The sequence below is a fragment of the Rhinolophus hipposideros genome (genome assembly GCF_964194185.1).
Source record: "Rhinolophus hipposideros genome assembly, chromosome: 24".
Taxonomy (NCBI): Eukaryota; Metazoa; Chordata; class Mammalia; order Chiroptera; family Rhinolophidae; genus Rhinolophus; species Rhinolophus hipposideros.
This window is the reverse complement of record NC_138070.1, coordinates 7,122,228-7,149,437: the sequence shown is the minus strand read 5'-3', so window position 1 is coordinate 7,149,437 and position 27,210 is coordinate 7,122,228. Positions and strand designations below refer to the sequence as shown.

The 27,210-nt window shown below is 48.4% G+C and overlaps 1 protein-coding gene across 5 annotated transcripts in view; it reads left to right on the top strand.

Moving 5' to 3' along the window:
- The window catches only part of HECTD4 (HECT domain E3 ubiquitin protein ligase 4), a 173,800-nt gene that overhangs the window by 136,710 nt on the left and 9,880 nt on the right, over window positions 1-27,210 (top strand). For 4 of the 5 annotated variants that reach the window (XM_081036945.1, XM_081036943.1, XM_081036944.1 and 1 more), the window contains exons 53-68: window positions 2,511-2,648; window positions 4,521-4,657; window positions 6,098-6,258; window positions 10,104-10,285; window positions 10,910-11,115; window positions 11,425-11,555; window positions 11,846-12,051; window positions 13,905-14,084; window positions 15,946-17,252; window positions 18,249-18,456; window positions 21,144-21,367; window positions 21,456-21,607; window positions 22,843-22,949; window positions 23,609-23,732; window positions 26,050-26,240; window positions 26,981-27,127. In XM_081036945.1, the coding sequence (XP_080893071.1) occupies window positions 2,511-2,648; window positions 4,521-4,657; window positions 6,098-6,258; window positions 10,104-10,285; window positions 10,910-11,115; window positions 11,425-11,555; window positions 11,846-12,051; window positions 13,905-14,084; window positions 15,946-17,252; window positions 18,249-18,456; window positions 21,144-21,367; window positions 21,456-21,607; window positions 22,843-22,949; window positions 23,609-23,732; window positions 26,050-26,240; window positions 26,981-27,127 (3,801 nt within the window). The remainder of the gene's footprint in view (window positions 1-2,510; window positions 2,649-4,520; window positions 4,658-6,097; window positions 6,259-10,103; window positions 10,286-10,909; window positions 11,116-11,424; window positions 11,556-11,845; window positions 12,052-13,904; window positions 14,085-15,945; window positions 17,253-18,248; window positions 18,457-21,143; window positions 21,368-21,455; window positions 21,608-22,842; window positions 22,950-23,608; window positions 23,733-26,049; window positions 26,241-26,980; window positions 27,128-27,210) is intronic. The other variant, XM_081036942.1, reaches the window with a different exon arrangement.

Here is a 27,210-nt window from a genome sequence, read left to right as displayed (position 1 = left end):
TTCTGTGACATGATGAGAATGCTTCCTGCTCCTGTCAGAACCGTTTCAGCTGCCGACCCAAATTCCAGGACAGATAATTAATATTCTTCTCTTCTCACTGAAGAGTTTTGGGCAGAGGGGAAGCATTAGGAAGACCCTCGGGAGAGGTGAGTTGGGTGGTTGAGGGAACAGTAGTAAGGCCACGCCAGTGTCGCTGAAGGGGAGGTGAAGGAGCAGCGTCAGCCTCCGCAAGGACTTCGGATTTTATTCTATGTAAAATGAGAAGCCATTGGGGGATTTTCAGTGAAAGGGCAACATACCCGGATTTAGTAGATCTCACAGACAAAAAGATAATTCGTTCCTCCCTGTTCATTCCCAGTATCTGAAAAAAAAAAATAAATAAATAAAAAATAAATAAATATATATATATATATATATATACCCTTTTTGTGTTACATCAGACCACAGAACAGAGCTGACCTGTTTTCAGCCAACTCTGACTTGATAAATGTAATGCCCAATTCATTACTGCCCACCTTGCAGTACCAATGCCATCCACTGGTTTTCGGAGTGAGGAGGGCTTTGTTTTAGGTGCCTTTTTATTCAGTCATCGATTCATTCACTTCCTTGTCCATCATGTAGCATATGCCTCCCAGGGTTAGCCCCTGTGCTAGGGAATGAGGAATTTTCTGTGGACAAACCGAGGTGGCCCCTTCTCTCCGAGCTTCCACCCTAGTGGGAAGCGTGTGATGGTAAGGGCTGTGGTGAGGGTCCATCAGGAGACCACGGCACAGGTGACAAGGGCTGCCCAACCCAGCTTGGCTCCTCTAACAACGCGTTATGTAAGCTGAGACCTGGTGCTAACTCGCAACAGGAGGGTTTAAGTTTAGATGTGAAGCACTATCTGCTCATGGAAACTGGTGCTGCTTACTGCTTTGGGAGAGAGTAAGAAAGGGGGAAAGAGACTTTACAGTATGTGGATGGAAAGCTCTTATGTGGTCGGCACTTGCTATGCCTTTATTTCCATGTGGGTTCTGCTTGAATTAGGATGTCTTTAACCAATTGATCCCACAGCCATCCTGAATGTCTGTGGCCAAGTGCGCTTTCTCCTCCTCTGCTCCCAGTTCCGAGGAGAGAAAGTGTAGACAGCACAGCAGAAAATGCGATTATCCAAAGGTGGCTGCTGGACCAGAGCCAGACCAATGACTCCTGGCCTCATGTCTCACCGGAAGTGCCTATGGCCCCTGACGTACATCTTGCCAAGACGTTCTCTTGAGATCCGTCTGCATGACCATGGCCAATCAGCTGAACTATATTAATTTAAACATAAAACATTTACCTTCCAAATACAGTATCCTTCAGTGGAGCGGTGGCAAAGGCCGAAAGGAGACTAGGGAGATGGTTCATGGTGCCCAAGGACCGTCTCTTGGGAATCAGACCAAGATTCCTGTTGTCACATCCCCCAAGGAAGGTTAACGAAACCGTCTCTGCTGTTTGTGGTTTAGTTTGGCATTCTCCCTGTGTTCCCAGATTCCTGCTTAGTAGACAGCAGTGTATTTTCTCCTCCCCATATTCCTTTGGAAACTGTGGCGAAGGTTATTTTTCTATCATCTTCTAATATCAGGCCCCATTTCTCGTTTATTCTGTCTGACACTTCTTTCTCTACACATCCTTCTCTAATTTCAGTCCCCTTCTAAACTGTGCTCAGAAAATTCCTGTGCCCTCTCATTACAGCAAGGCCAGCAAATAAAGGAGTGGTAGAGAAGTGTGATGGCGATAAGCCTTATTTAAAAGATGCTGTCAACATGTGTTCTTTTACCCACATCGTTCCAAGCAGTGTGGGGGCTAAGGCAGCCACAGCAAATGGAAACATCATGTCCCATCTCGCTGTATTCGCCACAGTGCTGTTTTCTTCATGGTTTTGGACATTTATTTACGTGGTTTATTAATTAATAGTGGCTGTCACTATTGAACATAATGATGTGTCCTCATTCTGGGAAGGAAGAACAGCTGATTCCAGTATTGGATAGAAGCTGATCTGTCTGTTAAATAAGCATCTTGTGTTTGTTGTAAAAATCAAACTCAGTACAAAAATGTATAAGGTAGGGAAAAAAATTTCCCTCAGTTTCTTCTTACTCTGCATTTGTCCCCCAGTTTGTTCTTTTGACTTAACTAACATGAAATGACTGCATAATAATGTACCGTCATTTATGACCACTCTGTATTGATGAATACTTTCGTTATTTCCATTTTTCATTAAGTTACCAGCAGAGCTGGAGGCTGTGTTCTTGCACCTTTGCACATACATGCTTGCATTGGGAGAGATTGGAGAGATTCCTAGAAGCAGGGCATTGAGTATTTTAAATTTGGTAGACTGAATAATTAACTTCCCCAAAAGGCTACCTACCCACCCCCACAAACTTGGTTTGAAAGATTCTCTTATCTCTTCACTCTAGGTATAAGTCAGTGCCATGGCTGATCTGACAATCGTGTACTCCCTGGAGAGTTACCAGTGCTGTTTTACTTTTTAGGCATGGTGGATATTGCCCGACAAACAGTTGAATTCCTCTACGAGGAGAATGGTGGCATCCCAAGAGACCTTTACCTTCCTACCATTGAAGACATTAAAGACGAAGCAAACAAGTTCACAATTGATAAAGTTCGAAAAGGTTTTGCTTTCCCCCTTACTTTACCTCTGAAACTTCCTATGAAATGAGTTGTTGAGTTTTCCCAAACATGACCTTGAGCCTCCTAGGGTGACTTCCTTACTCTGAGTGACAACCTCTTCTAGGCTCTCCCATGTGAGGCCATAAAGCATCCTGGTGGGGCACAAGGAGACGCTTATCTGTCCTCTGGTGTCCTCTTGCATGTTTCCTGCACTCACTAGCATGTGCAGGGTGAGACAGGACAGTTGTACAAAGAAGGAAGTGGGGTGGGGCGGAAGGTTCTGGAGAGGCCTCTCAGGCTTAGTCCTGGCTGCTGAGCTCATAAACCAAGAATATATGGTTGTACTATGTTTTCTGGAATTTTAATAGAATGTGTTTGTTCTTTTGATTAAAACTGTCACGTATTTTGAGGAAATGAAAATACAGAAAAGCATAAAAAAGAGAGTTTAAAATGACTCATTAGTACCCTGTTTCCCTGAAAATAAGACCTAGCCGGACAATTAGCTCTAATGCATCTTTGGAGCAAAAATTAATATAAGACCCAGTATTATATTATGTTATATTATATTATATTATATTATATTATACCCGGTCTTATAGTAAAATAAGACGGGCTCTTATATTAATTTTTGCTCCAAAAGACACATTAGAGCTGATTGTCCAGCTAGGTCTTATTTTCGGGGAAACAAGGTAGACAGTCACAAAAATATTTGAACATCTTGGGCAAGGGCAGGAATATATATTAGGTTGGCGCAAAAGTAATTGCGGTTTAAAAGGTTAAAAATAATTGCAAAAACCGCAATTACTTTGCACCAACTTAATATTTACTTTTTTCTTTCTTTTTTTTGAAATCTAATTTACATACCATAAAATTCACCCTTTTAAAGTATACAATTCCACAGTTTTTAGTAGTCACAAAGTTGAGTAATCATCAAACCATTGCCTCTAATTCAAGAACACTTTCATCCCCCCAAAAGAAATCCTGTACCCTCACCACTCCCCATTCCTCCCTCCCTTTAACCTCTGCAGCCATCAATCTACTTTCTGTCTCTATAGATGTACCCATTCTGTACATTTCATGTAAATGGAGTCATACAACATGTAGTCTTTTGTGTCTGGCCCCTTTCACATAGCATAATTTTTCAAGATTCATCCATGTTGTAGCACATGTTGGTACTGCATTCCTTTTTTATGGCAAAATAATATTCCATGTGGAATATTATTTGTATAGAATATTCCTATATTCCATACAGTTGTATGGATACTACCCCATTGTGTTTATCTATTCATCTATTGATGGGCACTTGATTTCTTTCCACCTTTGGGCTATTAGGAATAATGCTCTGAACATTTGTTTGTACAAGTTTCTGTTTGGATACATGTTTTGATTTCTCTTGAGCATATACATAGGAATGGAATTCCAAAGTGACTGCACCATTTTACATTCCCACCGGCAAGGCACGTTTCCAGTTTCTCCACATCCTTGCCAACACTTACTGTTGTCTATCTTTTTTATGACGGCCGTCCTAGTGGGTGTGAAGTGGTATCTCATTGTGGCTTTGACTTGCATTTCCCTGATGATTAATGATGTTGAACATCTTTTCATGTGTATCTTTTCATTTCTCTTTGGAGAAATGTTTATTCAAATCCTTTGCGCATTTTTAAATTGGCTTATATGTCTTTTTATTATTGTATTCTTGTATTCTTACAATGTTTTTTTGTGTTATCTTCCAGACCAAGCTGTTTTCCTTTGTAGTTATAACTAAGCTAGGGTATTACTAAATGCTATAGTGATATTTTAGACCCTAAAATAGAGGGTCCCAAGATGATAATGGTACTTGCTCCTGAAAAAACTTCTCGCTCTCCCCTCCTCAGGTCTCACGGTAGTAACCCGCTCTCCAGACAGCAATAATGTAACCAGCAGTACAGTTGGAACTGCTCTGCCAAAATTTGCCATCCGAGGGATGCTGAAAACCTTTGGGCTTCATGGAGTCGTCTTAGATGTTGATTCAGTGAGTGCACACAGCCTTTTATATGCACTGAGACTTTCATGCCCAGACTCCAAGTATCTTCAAAAGTGATTATACAGATGGATTACTCTTCAACTTAGGGGCAAAGAAACCAAGCCAAGCACTGTTATGCCAAATGAACTGCCCGAGCTGAGCCCAGATCGCAAACGCCTAACTCTCAAGGCTGTCAGCTCCTTCAGCCTGTCAGTCTTCCTGTCAGCCATTTTCAAACTGTCCCTACTTTATATCTACACAAGTTCCAAGGGAAAATGTCCTTGATGAATGGATGATCTATCATTGTCATGATTGCTTCAGACACAAATCAGAGAAATAGTTTTGTCATTTCGATCACATCATCTCACTGGTTCTCTCAAACTCAATTTCCCTAGATGTAAAATGAGTGTAAATGAGTGTATTACACTAGACTGTAGTTTTCTCCATTTTGCAGGGCCCTGTCATGGGGCTCAGCAGGATTTGGGTGGGGAGTGGGGAGGAAGGAACAGGAGAGAGTGAAAATGGGGTCCTGGTTGAAAGCCGTGACTCCATGATCCTAAGGTGGCATACCCGTGCTTACCTTTAAGAAGTGTCCCTTGCAAGAAAAGCTGATGAGATAATGTGTATCGTTGAAGCCTAAGAGTCTCTGATAAAGGAGCACCCATCACCCCGTAGATAAACTTTCGTATCTATCTAGAGAGGTACAGATATTGTTAGATATCATTAATGATTTGAAATTGCAAGTTTTACATCTTCAACTGACTCCGTTTTACCAGAACTCATTTAAATCATAAATTTTTAAGAGAGGTTATTAGTGGTTTACTAAGGTGAACTTTCATGTAGAAAATTCAGTCAGTGATACTGTTGATCTGCTAGTACCTTCTGGTACAAACTTCTGACTCTGGTTATCATGAACTATATAACCAACAATATTTTTCAGGAATGGAAATGTGTGAAAATAAAAATTAGAAAAATAGAAGTTTTCTTAAAGTAATAATTATTACTTGGATTCCCTTTATTTTAATAATAACCCCTACATCAAAATTGCATTGGTATTTGAATCCAAAATGCATATGCATGAACTTAATTATTATTTTTCCAGCAATAAAATAGAGCTATCAGACAGATTCCCTACTTTTACAAAATTAGTAACACAAAAACAATGAACATAAATTTTTACCTGGCAAAAACATACGTTGAACTATTGCTGAAATACAACACTATTCTTTTAAAATTTCTAAATCACGATTACATTGCAGTTCTTTAATTTATTGTACAAGTTAAAATTTGCCAACTGGTGTGAAAAAGCTAAACACACTATCAATACAGTACTCAATCTATGACATGCTGCTATAAAACGTTGGTTTGTATATACATATGTATTTTAAACCTTGGGGGGAAAAGTCAGTGCTTAGAAAAACGCATAGACATTTCCTTTTACTATTGTAGGTAAACGAATTGGTGCAGGTAGAAACATACCTCCGAAGTGAAGGTGTGCTGGTTCGATACTGGTACCCTATTGACATGTTGGAAAGGCCCCCAGCAGGCCACCGAAGGACTGCCACCAATGGGCTGGTCACGCTGGACAACACCAACCTTCAAATTCACAGGTAACATTGGGCCCTTCTTTCTAGTGGGTCACAGAAGTCCACTTACGCTGTTTTACCACATGTGCCATTCACTGTTGACAAGACGGCTGTTCCTTCAGAGCTAAGAGTTCGAGAGAAGGCAGCTAGTAAAGATAATAGCAAAATGGCAGGAATTGGGAAGAAAAGTTGCGGGATCCAGTACCACCTGGCACTCTCCTGTGAGTTGGCGGGATGGAGGGGTGGCTGGAGGTTTGAAGAGTGTGGAAAACTTCTAAAGAGTAAAGCAAGGCAAGAAGAGCTGACCAAAAGGCAATATGTGAGCAGCAGCTCATTTCTGCTAAGCTAACGAGGTTTTCCTTGAGTGCCTGCTTCGTGCCTAGCACTGCGCGGGGGTCTCTAAGGGAACAGGTGCTCTCGGTGGGTTAAAACCTAACGGTCTGGCAAGATGCCCTCACATACAACTGTGAACGGTTCAAAAAAACTGCAACAATTCAGGAGAAAATGTAATAGTAAACAGTTCTCTGACAAGTTTCCGTAACGATTTTTCATGCTACTCACCGATAGTGTCGCGTTTCTCATTATGTTGTCAGTTGTGAACCAACTTGAGCATATTTCCAGCTTAGACCTCTCACTGGAACTCCAGATACACGTATCCAGCTGACTCCCTGTGATCGGCACTCAGATATAGGAATCACCCCATTTGCATGGTCTCAAATTCAATTTAACAGTCAAATTCATAAGACCAAAATAGGCCGCACTTGGCATTGGCTTCACTCAGAAAGATACAGGATGGGAAGCACGACATGCCACAGGGCAGTGTCATGCAGGTTTTTTCAGTAGGAGTAGAACACAGAAGTTCAGAGGCTGTTCTCTGCCCCCGCCCACCCAAGTGACAACCCAGGTGTGAGGGATGGACGTCACGTGGCAGTGTTCCCGCGGTGGCTGAGCAGCCCCGTGTCCCAAACAGAAGCCACTACCTTTTGTAACAACTCCACAGACATGACTTCTAGGCATTTCAGGGAGAGTCACTGTACTCCCGGAAGCCTCGAAGCCACATCCCACCGAGAATGTTCTTTCCAGCCAGATGTTCCTCCCAGGCCAGAAGCAGCTTGCCAACTGGGAGTCATGTTGACCATAAGCAGTGTATCTGGTAGGATTGCTGACATTCTGGTTTTGTCAGGTTTTCAGAAGAACGGAGCTGAAAACTAGTTAACCGAAGTCAGTTCTTAAAGAGACGAGGAAGGAGTTTTGTTGGCCTTTTACTCACAGAAAGTCACATAGGCTCCTAAAACGTAGTGTGCCAAGTAGAAGCTGGGTTTTCCCTAACCTCCTCCTGCACTGGTCTTTTCGTGTCTGTCACGGGCCCCACGAGTCATCCTTTTTCCTCACTGTCTCATGCAGCCTGTCAGCAGGTCCTGTTGACTCGTCCTCCAAAATACGTCCCCAGTGTATTTGTCTCCGTTTCTGCCACCAGCCCACTGGGCTAGGCCCCAGCTCCCTCTTCTCCCCACAACAGCCAAGTACTCTTTTAGAAACCTAGATCGTTCACGTCTCCTCTAATCCAAGCCTTCCCGTGGCTTTCCGTTTCCCTCGGGGTCGGAGTTACACCCAGCCCCTGGCTCGAGGGGCCCTGCGTGGGCCTCAGAGTCTGCTCCTGTAGCGTGCTGTCCTTCAGCAGCACCGGACTTGCTGTTCTGCTCACACACTAAGCTCATTTCTGTCTCGCATCTCTGCACACACTTCCCTCTGCCTGCAGTGCTTATCCAGAACCTTGCACGGCTGTCCCATTCTCGTCATTCAGATCTCAATGAATATGTCACCTTTCCAAAAAGGCTTTGCCTCACCGTCTAATCTAAAGTAAGCATGCAGTCACACGTTGTCGTAACACTATTTGAGTTCTCTTCCAGGACCTGATATGTTGCTTTTTTTTTTTTTTTAATTTTGTATTGTGTGTCTCCTCCCTCTAGAATGTAAGTTTCCTAAAAGCAGACTTTGTGTGATTCTTTGCTAGAGCCCCCAGTGCCTGATCCAGGTCCTGGCTCATATGGTAGACTCAAAATAATTGTTAAAAAGGATCCCCAAACGTATATGCTTAAATAGGAACATGATAGATACTATTAAAAGTTTTTAAAGCTTCTTTAGTAAGTCTTTCAGCCGTATTTTTAGCAAATGTCTCTGATAGATGATACCTACTGATGATTGTCTAGGTAACTGAGAGAAATGGCAAGAAAGTGCTTTGTAAGATCTGTCAGACTACAAATGTAGGACATTTATTCTCAGTATAATGTGGTGATCTCAGTGTTGGGAGAAATACAAAACATGCCACACCGTTTTGTTTGATCGATAAAGTGATTTCTGGTCCTAGTGTGCATTTTCTTATACTGTCTAAAGCACTTACATGGGTTTGAGAGAGAACTTCGGAAAACAAAGGGGTAGAGGGCTCATCAGTGACCGGGTTGAAGCAAGGCTGCCCAGGACCCAGAATCACCTCATTCCAGCCTAATCCTGGCAACATTAGCGTTTTCAGTCAGAGGAGAAAGCCGTGGGGAGTCCGCAAGGGCTTTCAGGTTTCACACTCAGACCTTGTCTGCTTTGCTGCCCTGGTCTCAGGAGCTGTGTAGTCAACAGAGGGATTCCGAGGAGGGAGGAGACAGGTGGAGGGGTTTGTTTTAGATGCTGGCACAAGAATGTTACAAACTGGTGGCGGTGAGAAAGAAACCACCCAAAACGCAGCACCTTCCCTGTCTCCACTTCTTGTCTCTACACACTCATCGGGTGTCACTTATGGGTTGTTGTTTCTTTAAGTGTCGTTATGCCCAAATCTGATTCATGATAGACCAACATTAAATTTAATTGGGTCAGTGGACAATATCAAATGACCCCTGTTAGGTCCGAGTGGTTTCTAGACCTAGAGATTAGGGCAGCTTCTAACTTGCCCTTTTAGTTAAGTACTTACTGCAGGAGATCTTTTAATTATGGTGATGAGCTAATAAAATACAGGAGTCTCTTTGGTAGTATTAGCTAGATTCGATTCTTTACCAAGAGATGGCAATTCCGAATGAGACCTGCTTAGTCGCTAGTGAGCTGATATTCAAGGTGGATGCCAGTTACTTCATAAATTCATCGCATTAAAAATGCTCACAGTGAATTTTTTATAATAGGTTTATTGAGGTATAACTCACATACCATACAATTCACTCATTTAAAGTGTACAAGTCAGTGTTTTTTAGCGTATTCACAGAGTTCTGCAGCCGTCACCACAGTTAATTGCAGAATGTTTTCATCAGCCCAAGAAGAAACCCCGGGCCCATTGTTAGTCATTTTCTCTTCTCCTGTCCCCTGGCTCAACCACCAGTCTATTTTCTGTTTCTGTGGATTTGCTTAATTCTGGACGGTGATCTATGTAAGTGGAATCATAGAATATGTGGCCCTTGTGTCTGGCTTTTTTCACTCAGCATCATGTTTTCAAAGTTCAGCCATGTTGTAGCATGTCAGTGCTCCATTCCTTTTTCCTTTCCCGTCCTTTGCTGAGTCCATTGTATAGATTTATCTCATTCCTCCACTGATGGACATTTGAGTGGTTTCCACTTTCTGGCCATGAATAATACTGCTATGAACATACATACACAAGTTTTTGTTTCAATACGTATTTTCATCTCTTCCTCCTTAGCGGCTTTTGAGTTGAGAAAATCCAAACATACCTAAATGTGGCTTTTTGCCTTAAACACAAGTCACTGCCTTGGAGTGCAGAGCATGGGGACAGAAGAGAAGGCTGAGATGCGATGGTGTCCCTTCAGAGGCCTGCAGCCCGGCCCAGGGTGGGGCTGGAGCCAGCTGCTCAGTGGCCTCCCGCCTTGTCCTTACAGAGAGCTGCTGCGCTGCGAGGCCGCGCTGGCCAGGCTGTACTGCCGCCTGGCGCTGCTCAGCATCTTCGCCCCCAAGCTGCCCCACCTGTTCACCCGCCTCTTCCACATCCGTGCCATCCGTGACATCACCCTGGAGCACCTGCAGCTGCTGTCCAATCAGCTCCTCGCACCTCCCCTCCCAGGTAAACCTTGGCTTCGCTGCTAGTATGGCAGACGTCAGCAGCAGGGAGGGGAAGGCCTGAGAGGGAACCGGGCGCCATGCAGGCTGGTGCTCAGGATGCCTGTTGTCCACATGGGGGGGACCGGTGCGGGGGTGTCTCTGGGCAGGACAGGTAAACCGCACTGAAGAGCCATGATGGTCTTGGCAGTGCTTTTCCCTCTTTGGAAATGGAAGTCCATCACTGACCTTAGCCATTCATGCACTAAGCATTGAGCTTCCCAAACTAGTTGTGGAGTGTGCTTTACACCCTCCACTCAGAGCCACTTTAGCTGTTCTGCGGTCCAGCTCAGAGTGGGCTGGGCAGCCAAGTACATCAGGCTCTGGGAGCCCCTGAATCCAAGCAGCTCCACTCCTCTTTGGGCCTCCACTTAAGATTTTATTTTAGGACATCAGTTTGCTACTTAAAGGAAAACGAAATGTAAAGACCACCGATCTCCTGACTCCGTCCTGCCCCCATGATGTGATGGGCAACGCTGTTATCCTAGTTGTGTCCAGGCCGAGCCATGCTGGGTATCTGGACGTCTGCTCACTCAGGTTACTTGGCCTCTCATAGCCGTTGGCTCTGTGGTTCCTCTCCTGTCCCCAGACGGCACCATCAGCTCCAGCTCCATCCTCCTGGCGCAGTCACTGCAGCATTGCGTGCATTCCCAGAGCTGCTCGGCCACAGACCTCTTCTACCAGGGCAGCTCCCAGACAGTGAGAGAGTGGCTCAACGTGGCCATCACACGGACCCTGCACCAGGGCGAGGACAGCCTTCTGGAGCTGACGAAGCAGATCTGCTCTTTCCTGCAGGTAGAAGCCTAAAGCTCTGATGTCCCTGAACAGGGATGGCAATTTTTAATTGGATGGCTCATGGGCTTGCTGAAAATGACACTCTTTCTTCCCCACGCCTTCCCTGTGCCCCTACCCCCTGCTTCGGTCTCCTCTCTTTGATCCTCTCCTATCGTGTCCCTTCTGTAGTGTCCTTCCTCTGGAGGACTTTCTTGTCTCCTGAACCTGGGACAGCATCGTGTGGGCTCTGTTCTGTGCCTGGGACCCGGGAAGATGAAGTGCTCTCCTGTGTTTAGCCTGTGGCTTTCCTTGTGAAATGTCTCTTTGCAGACAGCACCCGAGCAGTTCCCCTCCGAAGAGTTTCCAGTTACCGAGTCCAAAGTCAATATGGATGTTAATTTCCCCGGGGCGGCTTTTGTCGTGGTGTCTTGCAAAGAGAGTCAGTCCGGATTCCGAAAAGAGTAAGTTGCCTGTTCTCCAGAAAATGGTGATGGGGAGAGAAAAGTTAAGTGGATTCTGGAGAAATTGACAGAAGAAAAAACTCAAATTGTTTTTTTTCTTTCTTTAATGCTTGTTGTATTTGAAAATAATTTACAGTTCTTCCCATATTTCCATGTTTTGGAAATTAGTCTTTATAAAGAATGATCTTCAAAATGTGGTAGGAATGGCTTATGTAGTCTCAGTTGTCACGACAAAGCATCTGCTGACCGCCTGGTGTGCGTGGACTGTTCACACCATCTCTCCTTCTCAGCTCCTCTCTGTACAAGGCACCGTGGGCGCGCGTGCTCGTCTACGGGCTCGGCCACAAAGTGAAGCGAAATGGCCAGCTCAACCTCATCGAAGCCGTCTGCTACCCTCGGGATGCGTCTCCGGCCAACACCGGGCTCACGCCACCTCCCACCACCAACCAGTACCCCTCCGTGATCCTCTCCACAGACAAGGTCCACATCAAACTGGGTAAGTCCTGAATTAGCTCCTAGTAACAAGAACGGCTTGAAGTCCTCTGTTTTCCTTCTTGTTCACCACAGAAAGGATTTTGTGCCTTGTACCTTGCTGTGTTCCAATTTCTATGCGTCAAGACTGGGACTGCTTGGGGCAGTGTATTGGAGACAGAGTAGCTCCCTTTCCTGCCCGGGCAAGGCCTGGCAGAGGCTGCTCAGACTCCTTTCACTGTGTGTGCTGAACCGCCTACTATTTAGATTGGCCTGAACAGAGCAGTCTCAGCATGCAGCTGTAGTAAGCCCATCACAGCGGGCACGTCCCAGGTGGGATACAGCTCCCTGGGGCGCGAGCAGCAGTGAGCATCTGCTCCCCATCTACGTGAGCAGCAGCCCGGTGGCCAGGCTGGGGGCCCATTTGTCGTGTCTCCACGGCATCCTTTGCTAAGCTCCACAGGTTGAGGTTTAGATGAGGGCTCCATCTCCGTAAATGGCGGAGCCGTCGCTGACTGTCTGCTCGATATACCACACGCGGCGGACTCTGAATAAACACAGGAAAGGAAGACCCAGGCTTAGAGTTCCACTGTGCGTCCTTGATATATTTGACAAGAAGATATGGACACGTGTTTGCTAGAGTTAATTACAAGCTATATGGGACTTGGCCTCTCCACAGCCCCGGTCCTAGAGACATTTCTTTAGGAAATGAAATGAAAGGACATTTCTTAAGTGATTTGGTCATTGCTAAACAACTTTATGATCTCTTTGTATTAGGGCCTATTTTTTCATAATATCTTGCCTATATTAGCCGTCTTTAAAACTCTACATTAGGGGCGGCCGGATGGCTCAGTTGGTCAGAGCGCGAGCTCTCAACAACAAGGTTGCCGGTTCGATTCCCACATGGGATGGTGGGCTGTGCCTCCTGCAACTAAAGATTGAAACAGCGACTGGACTTGGAGCTGAGCTGCACCCTCCACAACTAGATTGAAGGACAACGACTTGACTTGGAGCTGATGGGCCCTGGAGAAACACACTGTTCCCCAATATTCCCCAATTTAAAAAAAAAACAACATTCTATTTCCTAACCCTCATCCTACCATATAAAAAAAAAACAACAACAAAAAACTTTACATTAAACATGGAGGATCTATGTCTTAGGCGTCATTCCCCATTTATCACCATGTAAACGTTCCCCCCAAAGTGCTGGCCGGTCACTATGGCTCCTCTTAACTTGACCCCTGCTGCCGGGCTGGTGTCTGAGCAGTGCTTGCAGTGGGGGTTGGGGTGCCCTGTAGGACGAGGGGCCTCAGGCCTCAGGGCCTTTTCCCTCTCACTGTAGGCAGCTTTGGTCAGGCTCAGGCCACGGCAGTGACGGAAGGTAAGAGAGAATCAGCCCAAGGTCCTGCCGGTGCCTCCTGCCCAGGACCCCAGGCTGGTCCGCTCTCTAAACCTGATAGAAGCTTGATGCTCTTCTGGGATTGTAGCCATACCAAAGGGCTGATCTTTTCCTTACCAAGCTGCGAATATTCCAGTGAAGCCTCTTTCAAAGTCTGACTTCCTGTTTCCATGCTGGGTCATCAGGCTGATTAGTATCTGACTGACTGGGGAATGTTTATCCTTCCCAGTTCCCATTGCTGCCTTTTGTCCCATTGTCACACCAATAAGTGGACTTCATGGAGGGATGTCCCTTGGCTCCTTCCGTACCTGAAGCTGACTCTGGAATGTCACAGTCATGCTTCCTCTCACCAGCAGAAGCCGTTCTGGCCCTGTTTCTCCACTCAACATATGGCCGGCCTTTTGCTCAGGCTTATTTTGGTCACGTGCTGTTGGTCAGGTGCTGCCAGTCACGAGCTTTCCTCCTGGCCCTTCTTCTAGGGGTGTCTCCACCTCCCGGAGCCGTGCTGGTGTTGCATTCTCTGCCCCTGGAGTTCCCACTGGCTATGGCCTTCGCAGAGCAGCTGCTGTCCTGGAAGTCAGAGGATGGCGAAGGGAAATCTGAAGATGAGCCTGACACCATCCCAACACCTGTCCTCCTGCAAGTGGTGGAGCTGCTGGGTGAGGCTTACCCTCCCTCGGGATCAGGGGCCCTGGGGGTGAGGGAGGAGCTTGTCAGATGGGCGGGGGTGTCCGGGCAGCGATGGCCTCTCGTCAGGTTGCTGCCATGGGAAGTAAGCTTCAGGAATTGAGTGGAAGGGGTACCCTAGGCTTCTGAATCTGTGAGTTGCAGATTATTTCCATTATTCTGAGGGATGGCAACTAACCATGAAGATAACATTAATTTTACCACACTTTACTTTAAAACATAAATATATGCCATATTGTAACTTTGGGGGTTAAAGGTGGCGTGGAAGTGAATGACGTCGCAAAATCAAGCATTATGACTTCATAGCTCCTGAAAGGTTAAAAAGGGGTTGCGTTTTGGTAAAACTCGGAATGGTTAGCTTAAGACTTGGGCATTTACCATGCGTACATTTACCTCAAAGAATTTCTAAGTAAATATTGAACTTTAATAATATGTCTGCTTAAGTGTTTAGGGATAAAACGTATTGATGTCTGCAATTTATTTTGAAATAATCAAAAGCTAAGATGAGTTTATGAATGAATAGAGGGATAGACAGATGTGTAATAAAATAAATGCAGCAAAATATTGATGGTGGAATCTAGGTGGTGGCCATACAAGTGTTTACTGTGTAAGTCTTTCAATTTTTCTATATTTTTGAATGTTTTTGTAATAAAATGTTGGAAGGAAAAAAGTACTGCAAACTCAGATGCCCTCAGTTGCCAGACATCTTCCACAAATGTCAAATGGGAGACGAAGGGTAATGGAGAGGAAACGAGCATCCAAGGGCCTGGACCCCATTGGCCTGGACTTAGACTTGTCCTCTGTGAATGGCTTGACGAGGCCCATGTCCCATGACACCATGAGTTTATTTCCAATTAGAATTATAAAACAGCATCACCTCTGAGAGAGCAGGAAGCTTAGCCCCCCCGCTTGGCAGGTGCTGGGCTTAGTCAGAGATTCTTGGGAAGTCAGCCAGGCCTGGCCCTGGGGACTCCCTGCCTAATGGACTGTGTGAGCCTAAGACATACGTCTGGCACAAAGGGGACCTTGGTACAAATATGTGGTCCATCTTGTTGTTCTAGACGGTATTTCCCAAACTTCAGTCATTCGTAGTCCACCTTTGTGATTTCTTCCATGTCTACGAGTCATACCTATTAGCATTTCTTTATTTAATTGCCCTTATGACAACTCCTTTCTCCTGTTTTTAAACTTAAATTTAGGAAAACATGATGTTGTTACTTTAAAAGGAAAATTAGTATTCCTTGCCATACATAACTAGAAGATAATTATAAAAATACAAAGACAGTTACTGTTATGAAATTCTGGCTAAGTGCAGTTGCCTGTCAAAGGCTCTGGGTCTGTGGCCCACTCTTTGTTAAAAATTTATCAGCCCCACAGTAACGCTTTCTTGTTCACAAAATGAGGACTAAACAAAGTATTAAAAAAGGAGTAATTTGTCAGTGTGTTTCTGTGCTATCTGGTAAAATTGGACTGTACGCCCCCACCAGTAAGCATCCCATGGGTGGGAAACATTGTTCCAGTGACTTGTCAGCATCTTGCTACCTTCTAAGAAAGAAAATAATGGGGGTTTTTGGCCTCGATGACAGAAACCAGCTCGGTGTGATCGTGTTAAGGCCGGCCCCCCTGGCTCTCGCTCTGGTAGCTGTGACCTTGGGCAAGTCCTACAGCTATTTGCGCCTGTTTCTTCATCTGTGAGATGGGGTGAATCGTGTAATGTCTGTCTCTCAGGGGTGCTGTGAGGCTTGAATCCGTTAAAGTGCTTGAAACAGTGCCTGACACAGAATAAACACCGTGTGAGTGATGGCTGCTGTCACCGCTTTCTGTTTGCCTCAGGAAACTTCCTGTGGACCACGGACATGGCGGCCTGCGTGAAGGAGCTTGTTTTCCATCTCCTAGCAGAGCTGCTGCGCACAGTACACGGCCTGGAGCAGAGGAAGCGCCCTGCTGGCCTGTCCTCACCCATCGCCCTCCAGCTGAACCCCTGTCTGGCGGTGCTGATGGCCCTGCAGTCAGAGCTCCACAAGCTGTACGACGAGGAGACCCAGAGCTGGGTCTCAGGCAGCACCTGCGGGGGCTCGGGCACAGTGGCGGCCCCTGACCAGGGCAGGTTCTCGACGTATTTTCACGCACTCATGGAAGGTTGCCTGGCGGTGGCCGAAGTGACCCTGCCTACCAACATGAGTGTCACGGCCAGCGGGGTGACCTCATCGACTGCCCCGAACCTCAGTGACTCGTCCTCCTCCTCCTCGTCCTCCCCAGGCCAGACGCCGCAGAGCCCCAGCCTCCTGTCCAAGAGGAAGAAAGTCAAGATGAAGCGGGAAAAGGCCTCCTCCTCCGGGAAGCGCCAGGCCTCCCGCTCTGCGGACTCAGATCCTGCCCTGCTCAGCATCGGGGGCAGCAAGCCCGAGGACATGCTGTGGTTCCATCGGGCCCTTACCTTGCTCATCATCCTCCGGCACCTCACCAGGAAGGACCCGCAGGGGCTGGGCGTGACGAGCGACGCCATCGCCGACGCCTGCCAGGCCCTGGTCGGCCCCACTGCCCACAGCCGCTTGCTGGTCATCTCCGGAATCCCCACCCACCTGGACGAGGGCATCGTCCGAGGTGCCATCCGCAAGGCCTGCAACGCCCACGGCGGGGTCTTCAAAGACGAGATCTACATTCCCCTGCAGGATGAGGACCCCAAGAAGCCCAAAGACAAGGCCGAGGGCAGTGATGGGAAAGCCGAGCCCGAGAAGACCCTGGGCTTTCCCAGCACAGACAGTTTGGAGGTCAGCACGTCCAGCAGCCTGACCCCCGCCATGAGCGTCAGCGCGTCCGCCTCCACCAGCCAGGCCTCCATCTGCAGCTCCCAGGGCATCTCGCAGACGGTCAGCGACCTCTCTGTGGACCCGCTGCCCGCAGGCCTCGAGCTGCCCATCCCTCCTGGCTTGTTAGAGCCCCACGTGGTGTCCAGCCAGGAGAGCCTGGACATCTCTCTGTGCAGCACCGGCAGTCTGGGCAGCCTGGGGAGCCTGGGGGAGCCGCTGGACAACGCAGAGACGGCCTCGGTGTCGGACGTGGGCTCCATGTACACAGCCACATCCCTGGACAGCCAGCCGCTCGCAGCGCGCCCCATCAAAGGCTTCGCAGTCGTGGAGGTAACAGTGCTCAGGCCTCGGCAACCAGGACACCCGTGAGCAATTCGAATCCCCAGACCTTGTTAGGCCTTTCCATCTTATTCCCCAGGGATTGCCTCCTAGGTGACACTGGGGCACGTGCGGGCTCCTCGAGGCAGCTCCTGGAAACAGCCGTGATTTGCTCTGCTGAGTGTCTGTGTTTGAGGTCACGGCTCTGAGAGAGCTGTGCAGTCTGCTGTCACGGGTCAGTGCAGCCCATCGCTGCATGTGGGAGGCAGGCAGAGGGGCTCGGGGGCTGCCTTCCTGATGGATGCGCCCTGTCCAGTGTATTCCAGCGCAGGCCCCACCGATGTATTTCGGAGGGGCCTTGCGTTGCCACACACGCTGGCATCGCACAAGGGATCTTCCCTGAGCAGTGAGAACAGGCTCCTGCCATGCTCTTCCAAGTGATTCTGAGTTTCAGATGAGGGATGTGGAGCCGGGTCGCATTTCACTTCAAGACTCCATCTGTTTCTTGCGCCTCCTGGTTTAGCAGTCCTGCTTTCTGTGTCTGCCTGTGCCCTTCTGTAATGCGAGTCAGGCTCAGAAAAACACTGTCCTCCCTCATTGGGTGTGGGGAGGGCGGCGCTGGGAAGAGCGCGTGCCCTGCCTTGCTCTCTCCCTGGTGGGCTCCGAAAGGGGGGCTCAAGGGTCCAGCTCCTCCCCACAATCGCTTCTTTAACTAGCCGCCTTTTTCCTGGGGACTTTCTCTGAGCCCAGCCTGGACTCAGCCCCGAGCTTCCAAATAAAGCCACAGACCTGGCCAGAGCTTAGCGACAGATTTCTAGTTGCGTTGTTCCCTGAAGGTTACCACTGTTGGTTTGTGGGAGAGGCTTTACCAGAAGGCCTGCTCATCCAACAAAACTCTCAAGACGAGGAGCGGGTTCCAGGGGAAGGCAGGAAGGCTGGAAAGGTCACTCCTGTTGAAGGGGTGGTCACTCTCTACTCCAATCCTGACCCTTTTCTCTGTTCACACAGATACGATCCCGAGCCAAAATCGAGAAAATTCGAGCAAGTTTATTTAACAATAATGACTTGATTGGTTTGTCAAGTTTGGATGGTGAAGATGAATTGATGGAGATGTCAACGGAAGAGATTCTCACTGTGTCTGTAGTAAATCAGAGTTTGTTTGATACTCAGGGGAGCCCAGGGTTAGAAGATTATTTCAATGATAAGTCAATTAAAGGTGAGTGCGTGGGTTTTTTAAATTAATACTTTTTTGAGCAGTTTTAAATTTGTAGGGAAAAAAGAAACGAAAATCGTTTCCCTCTCCATTCCCAATTTCCCCTGTTTTTAACATAGAGGAATTCTGGGAACACTGATGGGGTTGCAGATTTAAGAAATGATTTGGGGGTGTTGGGAAGATGGGACAAGAGGTTCCTTGCTTGGCTAAGGGAAAATGTATTGTATGCCTCTTCTTATGATGTAGAAAAAGCACTCCTACACTGTCCCAGCTGTCACAGCTCGGAAGGCCATGGGGTAGCCCCTGCCACAGGCCGCCGTGTGCCACCCAGCCCAGGGACCACCAGGAATGGCTCTGCCACGGCCTGCTTCAGACTTGAATTTGGGCTTGCATTCAAGTCGTGCATTTCTTTTTGTCTAGCCAGGCTTCCCCTTGTTCAAGTTCAAGTGCATTTCTTCTGTTCTGTCCTGTGGTGCTAGAATGTGTCAAGTACATTGCTGGTAGTCGTTTGGTCATATGCTTGCGGACAGTGAATGCCTCACTTTTAAAACTAATTCTTGGGGAAGAAACGGTTCCAGCGCCTTTTTCACGAAGTCCCACTTTGTGATTCTGATGGCATCTACGTGGGTGGACCCTGTCTCGCTTCCCCACGTCTTTTGTTACGATGCTAAGCGTTCATCCAGGACCCCGGCTCTACCGAGGCTCCCCCAGAGCGAATCTAGCAGAAGACCCCACCTGAAGCCCGGCGCTCGCCCCAGGCTTCACTTCAGAAGCAGTGGCAATTTTTCTTTTTTCTTCTTATAACTGCAGTTCTCTATGTTGTCGTTTTTATTTTGTACTAGTCTTTTTTATTTATCCCTGTCCTTTTTTCTAAATCTTTGGCATTGTTTGAAATTTCATAATAGATTGAGTTTTTCATTTGTGTTTTCCAAGTACAAAAATGTTGAGTATAAGTTTGATTGTTGTTTCAAATTTTTACTCACCAATCATAAAATTTTGAAACGTTTCCTCAGTGCTGGGACCAGAGTGAGGTAAGGTCATGGGCACAAAATGTAATGGGGCTCCAAAAAACTCAATGATCTAGATAAATAATATTTTAAGGCAAAATTTCTGAAAGTCAAAATTAATGCAAAATAACCACGATAAGCAAAATACTAAAATTGTAATTAAAGGCAAAATCAATGTTACTGATTTTTCCTTTTATATCCGGCTTTCATATGGCTCGACACAGCAGTGTTAATGTTTTGCTCATCATGGGTTGTTGTGTATTAATTTTGATTTTTTTTTTTTAATACTGGTTTAGATATAGGCCTTTGTCCCTGAGTTTTTGTCAGTCTTGTCCCTCAGGGGCCTGCCTTGCTGTCCTCGCCCTGCTCTTGGCTCTGTTCCTTTGTTAGTGGTTTTGTTTTGTTTTTTTGCCCCCTCAGTTCTCAGGTGCCCACGTAGGGATGAATAGTGTAAGATCTGTGCAAAACCTAAAATCCTTTTTTACCATAATTAATGCCTTCCCAGTCTTTTCATACTTTGAATTTATTCGAGTTCCTGATTCTATTAGAGGCAAACCTTCCACATAAGGCACTCCGTCTTGTGGTAGCGTGTTTGCCATGTTACTGCCGCGAGAGTCCTAAGTTGTAGTTCTGCTGGGTCAGCTCTTAGGGCTCGGCCACCTCTTCTGCACACCTGTCCCCCCACCCTCAGCCTAGGTGTCTGCGTGGCCTTTGTGCTGTAGTTCCCACAGCTGGGGTGTGTGGGACCCCCAGAGAGAGAATGAGGAGAATGGGCAGGAAGGAGAAGTCAGTCAGCTTGTAAGTTGGGGCCGTCGGCCATGAGAGGCATCAGATGGTTTCCTGACAGGCCCTTTAGGAAAGATGAGAGCGCCTCCTGGAGTGCTTGTTTGGGGACAATTAAATAAATAAATAAATAAATAAATAAATAAATAAATAAATATTTTTTTTCATGCTCGTGGAGTTTTCTTGGGTCTGAGAAATCTTTCTTTTTCCTCCTGCTCGTTGTGTCAGTTTTGAAACATGTTCTCTAATAAATATAATAACTATTTAACAACTTGTGCTTTGCACTAAAAATACTTGCAAGCTCTATATCCTTTTGTTCCTTTGGGACCATCCGCCACAAATGTGTTATGTAAGTCACGGTAGGTTCCTCTGCCATGAGAAACAGACCCAAGAGTTCCCAGTGGCAGTTTATTTCTCGTTCATGTGAGAGTCCAGGGTGAGTGTCAAGGTCTGCCATCCCAGGGGCCTTGTCATTTCCATGCAGCCTGTGGAGGACACAAGCACAGAGGAGAGCAGCCTGGCCCAGGAGGGGCTCATGTCCCATGTCACAGGGCCACACCTTACAGCAAAGAAGGCTGGACTGTATCAGAGGTGTGTCCTCCAAAGGGGGAGAGCAGGTTTTGGTGGACAGCTCATCGTTGCTGCTGTCTGTTACCCGCTTTTTTATTTTTAATTTATTGGGGTGACATTTGTTAGTAAAATTACATAGATTTCAGGTGTACAATTCTGTATTACATCATCTATAAATCCCATTGTGTGTTCACCACCCAGAGTCAGTTCTCCTTCCATCACCATATATTTGATTGTTACCCGCTTTTAAAAATGAATTATTTATGAGAAATAAAGGCTGCAGGGCTTATCCTGGCACCGCATGCTCATGCCCTCCTCCGTCTGTAACAGGTGAGAAGCTGGTGCCTGGGGCCAGAGAGGTGCTGACGGAGATATTTAAGAGTTGCGCCCACTCAGAGCAGATGCTGAGCCTGACACCAGCAAAGCCCATCAAAGTGTCTGACATTTATCTTAGCAAAGAGCAGATCAACTCCCAGACGCCAGGCAACCTCCTCCACCTCTTCTTCACCAACGTCCGGCCTCCAAAGAAGGTGCTGGAGGACCAGCTCACTCAGGTAGCCGCCCCTCCCCACCATGCCTGTGCTAGGCCCCCGGTGTGCCTCGGGGGCAGCCTGAGGACCGTCCCCCTTTTGGCGCCCGCAGATCCTGAGGAAATACGGCGTGCCAAAGCCCAAGTTTGACAAGAGTAAGTACAGCAAAGCCGGGAAGGAGCAGCACCCCGTGAAGGTGGTCAGCACCAAGCGGCCCATCACCAAGCCACCCGCCAAGGACAAAGCCGTGCTCAACAGCGTCAGGTGGGCGTCTGCGGGGCTCGGACGACAGGCAGGGCCAGGGGCACTCCCGGCAGGCTCCTGTGAAGCCAGACATCCTGGCTGGGCTCGGCATGCTGCTGGGGTCCCTGCTGGGGTCCTTCCAGGCCTTGGCTCGTCAACTGAAAAGTTGATTCACAGTCAAGTCTGGACCACGGAGTCTGGAAAGCAGACCAGTCCGAATTAATGAAACATCTAACATGTACAGACTCGTTTCAAAATTCTAACTTCTTTTAACCGCAAACAGTACAGAGTTATTGTAGAAAGACTATAAAATGCATATGTGAGTATTAACAACATGTAATTAGCCTGTGCATACCAACTACTTTTCACACCTACGTGCATTACATTGTATTTAGGCATAAGTGTTCTTTTCTTAAATTTTAAATGGCTAAACTAGTACAAAATTCAAAAGCATCTGCAGTGACAAGCTACTCCCTTTCCCCTGCAACCTCAAGCCTGTGTCCCCTCCCTGAGACTGCCAGGGTTGGGCAGCCTTCCAGAACTCTTCACACCCTAGCAAATGCATACACACCCAAGTGTGGGAGCTATACACACTACCCGTCCCTTGCTGCTTCTGTTCACTACTAGTCTGGCACAAATCCATGCCTTCTTAATAGGTACGTAATATTCCATGTGGATATGCATACATATTTAATGGAATTTTCTTTAGTTACGGCTTATGACTCAAATACTCCCAGCTGCAGCTGACAGCAGAGTGTTACCGAGCAGGAGTCTGCAGAGGACTTGTTCAAATGATGAGAAAAAGAAGGGGTCTTTCTGTTCGTTACATATAAATGGTGCTCTTAAATCAGTGCGGTGCCGCAGAATTGTCTGTGGTGACGGGACTCGGCTGTTTCTCTACCTGTGCTATGAAGACACGTGTGAGCATTTGCAGGGTGCTGAGTGCAGCCAAGGAACCGGATTTGTAATTGTACTTAATTAGTGTGAACTTAGGTAGTGGCTACCTCTAGCTTGTGGCTACTTGTCGGGCAGTACATATCTAAAGTGTGTGAAAAGAATATTGGAAATGAGTCTCTGAGATTTTTCACATTTGACAGCATCAGTTTGTCCTCAGAATTGGCTCAGTAAACTTTCCCCGCTCAGAACAAAGCTGTTCTTGAACCCAGCCCTGTCTGAACCCTAAGGTGTGGTTGGGGGGTATAAACTAATGCACTGCGTGGCCACCGGAGCTCTGATTCCGTTGCTTTGGGCTACAGCAGGACTGCCTTAAGTGAGAAGAAACCAACTGTGAAGCCCAAGTCCCCAGAAAAGAGCAAGCCAGACGAAAAGGACCCAGAAAAGTCACCCACCAAAAAACAAGAAGGTGAGTGCGCAACTTGGGCCTGATTCGGACTTGGGGGCTACTTCCATCCTGGAGACGGGCGCCCCACCTGGGAACCAGCCTCTTTGCTTTCCCCTGACCGGCTAGGTGCCCTCGGGCCTTAGTTTAGGCAGGAGAGGCATTGCCCCAGACGCTGGCCCCGGGACGCAGTCTCTGATGACCGTGAACTTACAAAGGTCAACAACATAGCAGCTCCAGAAATACCACACACCCAAGGTGAAGAATAGATGATTGTGACTGAAAGTAAAGATCTGACATCTGCTTAGAAATCCTCTTCCAGAAGGCTCTTTCTTACCTGGGGCATCAGAACTTTAGCCTTTGAAAAGAGCAGAGTTGGCAAAAGCTATTCTCATTGTCACAGAATTAGTCCGGAATGTTTCTGAGATTAGAGAAAGAAGGGACTGTGGGAAGAGCACTGCAGCACTTGGCCAGGCTGGCAACGTGAGGCTGCAGCCCAGAGGTCAGCGGTGACGCACGTACTTGGGCGGTGGGTGGAAATGGCCAGTTAACCAGCTCCGGGAGACAGGAGGCAGGTTAGATGGACTGGGCCCCGAAAGAGAGGACAGCCCAGAGCATGTTGGGAGGCACCACTGTGCCCGGTTCTTACCAAATTCCTACCACTGTGAATGCTTTTTCATCAGTCCCCGAGGAAAAGTATCTGACCTTGGAAGGATTTCACAAGTTTGTTGTTGACCGAGCCAAGCAAGACATCCGGAGTGTCTGGAGGGCGATTTTATCCTGTGGTTACGATCTCCACTTTGAGAGGTAAGAGAGGTTGGTCCACAACCCATTTGATACGTTCTGTAAAAATTGTTTTCAGCTCCTAGATGCATCCCCAAGAAACACTTCCTGGGGAGCCATTCCATGGGCCGTTTTTAATGCCTACTGAGTTGCTTTCTCATTTTTCATAATTGTTAAACTGGGTTTTCTAACCCATTTGAAGACAAACCCTGTTCTAAACAACAGAAATGCATGTTCCCACAGTTCTGGAGGCTGCAAGTCCAAGATCAGGGTGTCAGCAGGTTTGGTTTCTCCTGAGACCTCTCCTTGGCTTGCAGGTGGCTGCCTTGCCACTGTGTTCTCACATGGCCTTTTCTCTCTGCACATGCGTCCCTGGGGTCTCTCCCTCTTCCTATAAGGACACGAGTTCTGTTGGCTCAGGACCCATCCTATGACCTCACTTAACCTGAATGACCTCTTTACAGGCCCGTCTCCAAATATAGTCACCTTGGGCTTCAACATATGAATAGGGGAGGGGTGGTGACAGACACCTTTCAGTCCCTCATGGGGTCGATTTCTTATTCCAAAGAACCTTTCTTCCTGGGAGTTTTTATTGCCCTCTGTTCCTCCCAGGCAGAGAGGTCACTGCTCACCAAGTCTCCAGGACCAAACAAATTGGTTTCCCCTTTTAGCTGTAACTGAACCCTAAGCAGGCAAGATACTTGCCAACCAAAGGCAGCCCCCCTATCCTCTCCCTCTGGCTCCTCACCCGCAGGCCCGCACCCCTCACCCACAGCAAGGTACTGGGCAGCAGAGAAGGAATGGCTGCCAGAAGCAGGCTTTTTTGAAAGTCTGTTAGCAGAGTTGAGAAATTGTTCACTGCTTGGCCACCAGTGTTTTGTACCTTCCTTGAGAGCTTAGAGTCGATCTCTGGGAGGCCCTGAGCATCATGGAAGCAGCAACAAGTTTTCTGACTTGCTGCAGAAACCAGTGAAACTGATGAGTTTGGGGCGCTTTTGTTGAAAGTAGAATGACCCATTTTGGACTAGAAACTATATTCTAAGTGGGAAGGGAACAACTTGGACTGCAAACTAATTCCAAAGTGACACATTTGTTATAGCTGGAAGGGCTTGTTCCTGTACGTCGTCATGGGGCCACGGTGACGTCCTGACACCTTCTTCCCTTTTGACCAGACTGGTCTCAGGGCAGCCAAAGGCATCTGCCTGGATCAGCCCGCCTGGGAGGGGCTGTGAGGGAACCCTCCTGACAGGAAGCCCCCCTTGTGAAGGAGGCGGGGTCTCTCCAAGCAGTCCCTGAGCAGGACAGAGGTGGCCTGTCGTGAGGCCTGGCACCACACTTGACCACCTCTCCAAGATCGGCCGTCCCTGTGTGACGTGCCCTCTGGCATGTGGCCCACTTGAGGTACCAGGGTTTCTGGAACAAGATAAAAGCACCTGTGCCTACCTGCCTGCCTGCCTTTCTGGGTCTAGTGGCTTAATGTTTGTGGAGTAGGGACATGTACACGCTACAAACACGAAGGAGGTCCTATGACTCTGTGCCCAGGGGTCATCACTGTGATGTTTAGTGAACGTCTGTCCCCACATTTTTCTGGGGGTCGTTGTTTTCAGGACTATGGCAAGTGGGGCCAGACGAGACATACTGTTCTGCTGTCTGCCTTTTCTCTTCTTGTCACATCATCCGGTATTGTTCCACCAGATACTTTAAGGGCCGCCTTGTGGGCCATCGTTAGGGCGTGCTGGGGTTTGTTCATCGGGGTTGTGTCTACCGCCGCTGCGGTGAGCAGGCCGGCAGTGACGTCCTCACACCCACCTGGACCTGTTTAGTCGAGTATCTCTGTGGGTGCGCCCTGGAAGGGATTGCTTGGGAAGGGTAATGGCTTCAGTAGCACCAAGCTGGCACCTGTCGTGCCCTCTCATGTGCGTGCACAGTGCTGAGAGCGTCAGGCGTCCTGTCAGTGAGTTCCCATGATAGCACGTGAGGCCGTGCTGTGGCTAACTCCATTGTAGGTGAAGAAACTGAGGCTCCAAACGTAGGCGTGCTGTGTGGCCGGGTCACTGTGGGAAGACTGGGTTCCACCCGAGGACTCCCAAGCCCCATCCTTCGCCATAACGCCCACTGCCCACGGGCAAGACGGAGGCATGTGCGCGTGCGTGTCGCCAAACCCCCACCCCCGCCAGCCTGGCCAGCTTGGGCTTCCCCCTCGTGTCAGCACGTTGGTCACGCTCCAGAAAACCACTTGAGAGGCAGGGCCATCCTCGAAACGTCCTCCGGGAGCTGGACGTGGCCCCAGAGGAGTCCGGCAGGCCCCAGTGTCCCCCCACTTTGCCGTGTGCCCCCCCAGGTGTGCCTGCATTGATGTCCGACATGCGCACAAGGCCTCAAGGAAGTGGACCCTGGAGATGGACGTGGCGCTCGTGCAGTACGTCAACCGGCTGTGCCGCCACCTGGCCATCACGCCCGCGCGACTGCATCCCCACGAGGTGTACCTGGACCCCGTGGACGCCACCGACCCCAGAGTGGCCTGTCTCTTGAGTAGGTGGCCCCGGGGGAACGCCCTGTGGGGGACCCCCCCCCATGACAGTACCAGGAACACACACAAAAAGAGGACGTTGTGAGTCCACCCCTGGAACGACTCTTGTCACGTTGGCAAACGGCCCCTGGGCTTGTTTCTGTGCCTGTCCCCACGTGTGCCCCAGGCTGCTGCTTCGCCTGTGCAGCACTCAGCCACGTGTCTGCACCCTCGCTGTCTCCTGGATACTGGGAAGGGAATCGTGGGCGAGAAATTGTCCCGCCTCTCTCCCCATTGGAGAGGAGACATACATGAAGGCAAGCAAGTGCAGGACACTGCGGTGTCCCAGCTGCCTGGTTGTGATATGTGATGTCACATTGGGGGAAGCTGAGGAAAGGTACTCAGGACTCTGCACTATTGTTGCAACTTCCTATAAGTCTGTAATTATTTCAAACTTAAAAGTTCAAAATAATGCAGTACGCGGTTCTGGCACGGCCCCAAAGGTGAGCTGAGGGGCCTGGGTTCCCCAAGAAGCAGGGTCTCCCACTGGCCCGCTGGGCCTTGCCCTTTGTCTCAGGCACTTTGGGGGCCCGCTCATCATGAACAGTGTGTCTGGGCCCTGGGGCCAAAACCCACTGCAGGAGCCTCCTGGCCCCCTTGAATCGCCCCACTCCTGGCCGCCCTCCCCAGGCGTGGCGACCCCTGCGTGTGTTGACACGTAGAGCCCCAGCCTGACCGCCCCGGTGCCCCTCGTGCCCCACAGACGTGCCCAGTGAGAGCCTGCGCCTGCGCTTCGCGCTGCTCCAGTCCCTGAACACCACGCTGGAGACCTTCTTCCTGCCCCTGGTGGAGCTGCGCCAGACGCCTATGTACGCCCACAGCATCGCCGCCCTGCTGAAGGAGGCCAAAGGTCAGTGCCCAGGCCCCCAGCCCCTCGCCTGGGCTGTCACCCCCGACACCGCCAGCCCTACAGTGACATACAGCTGTCCTCCA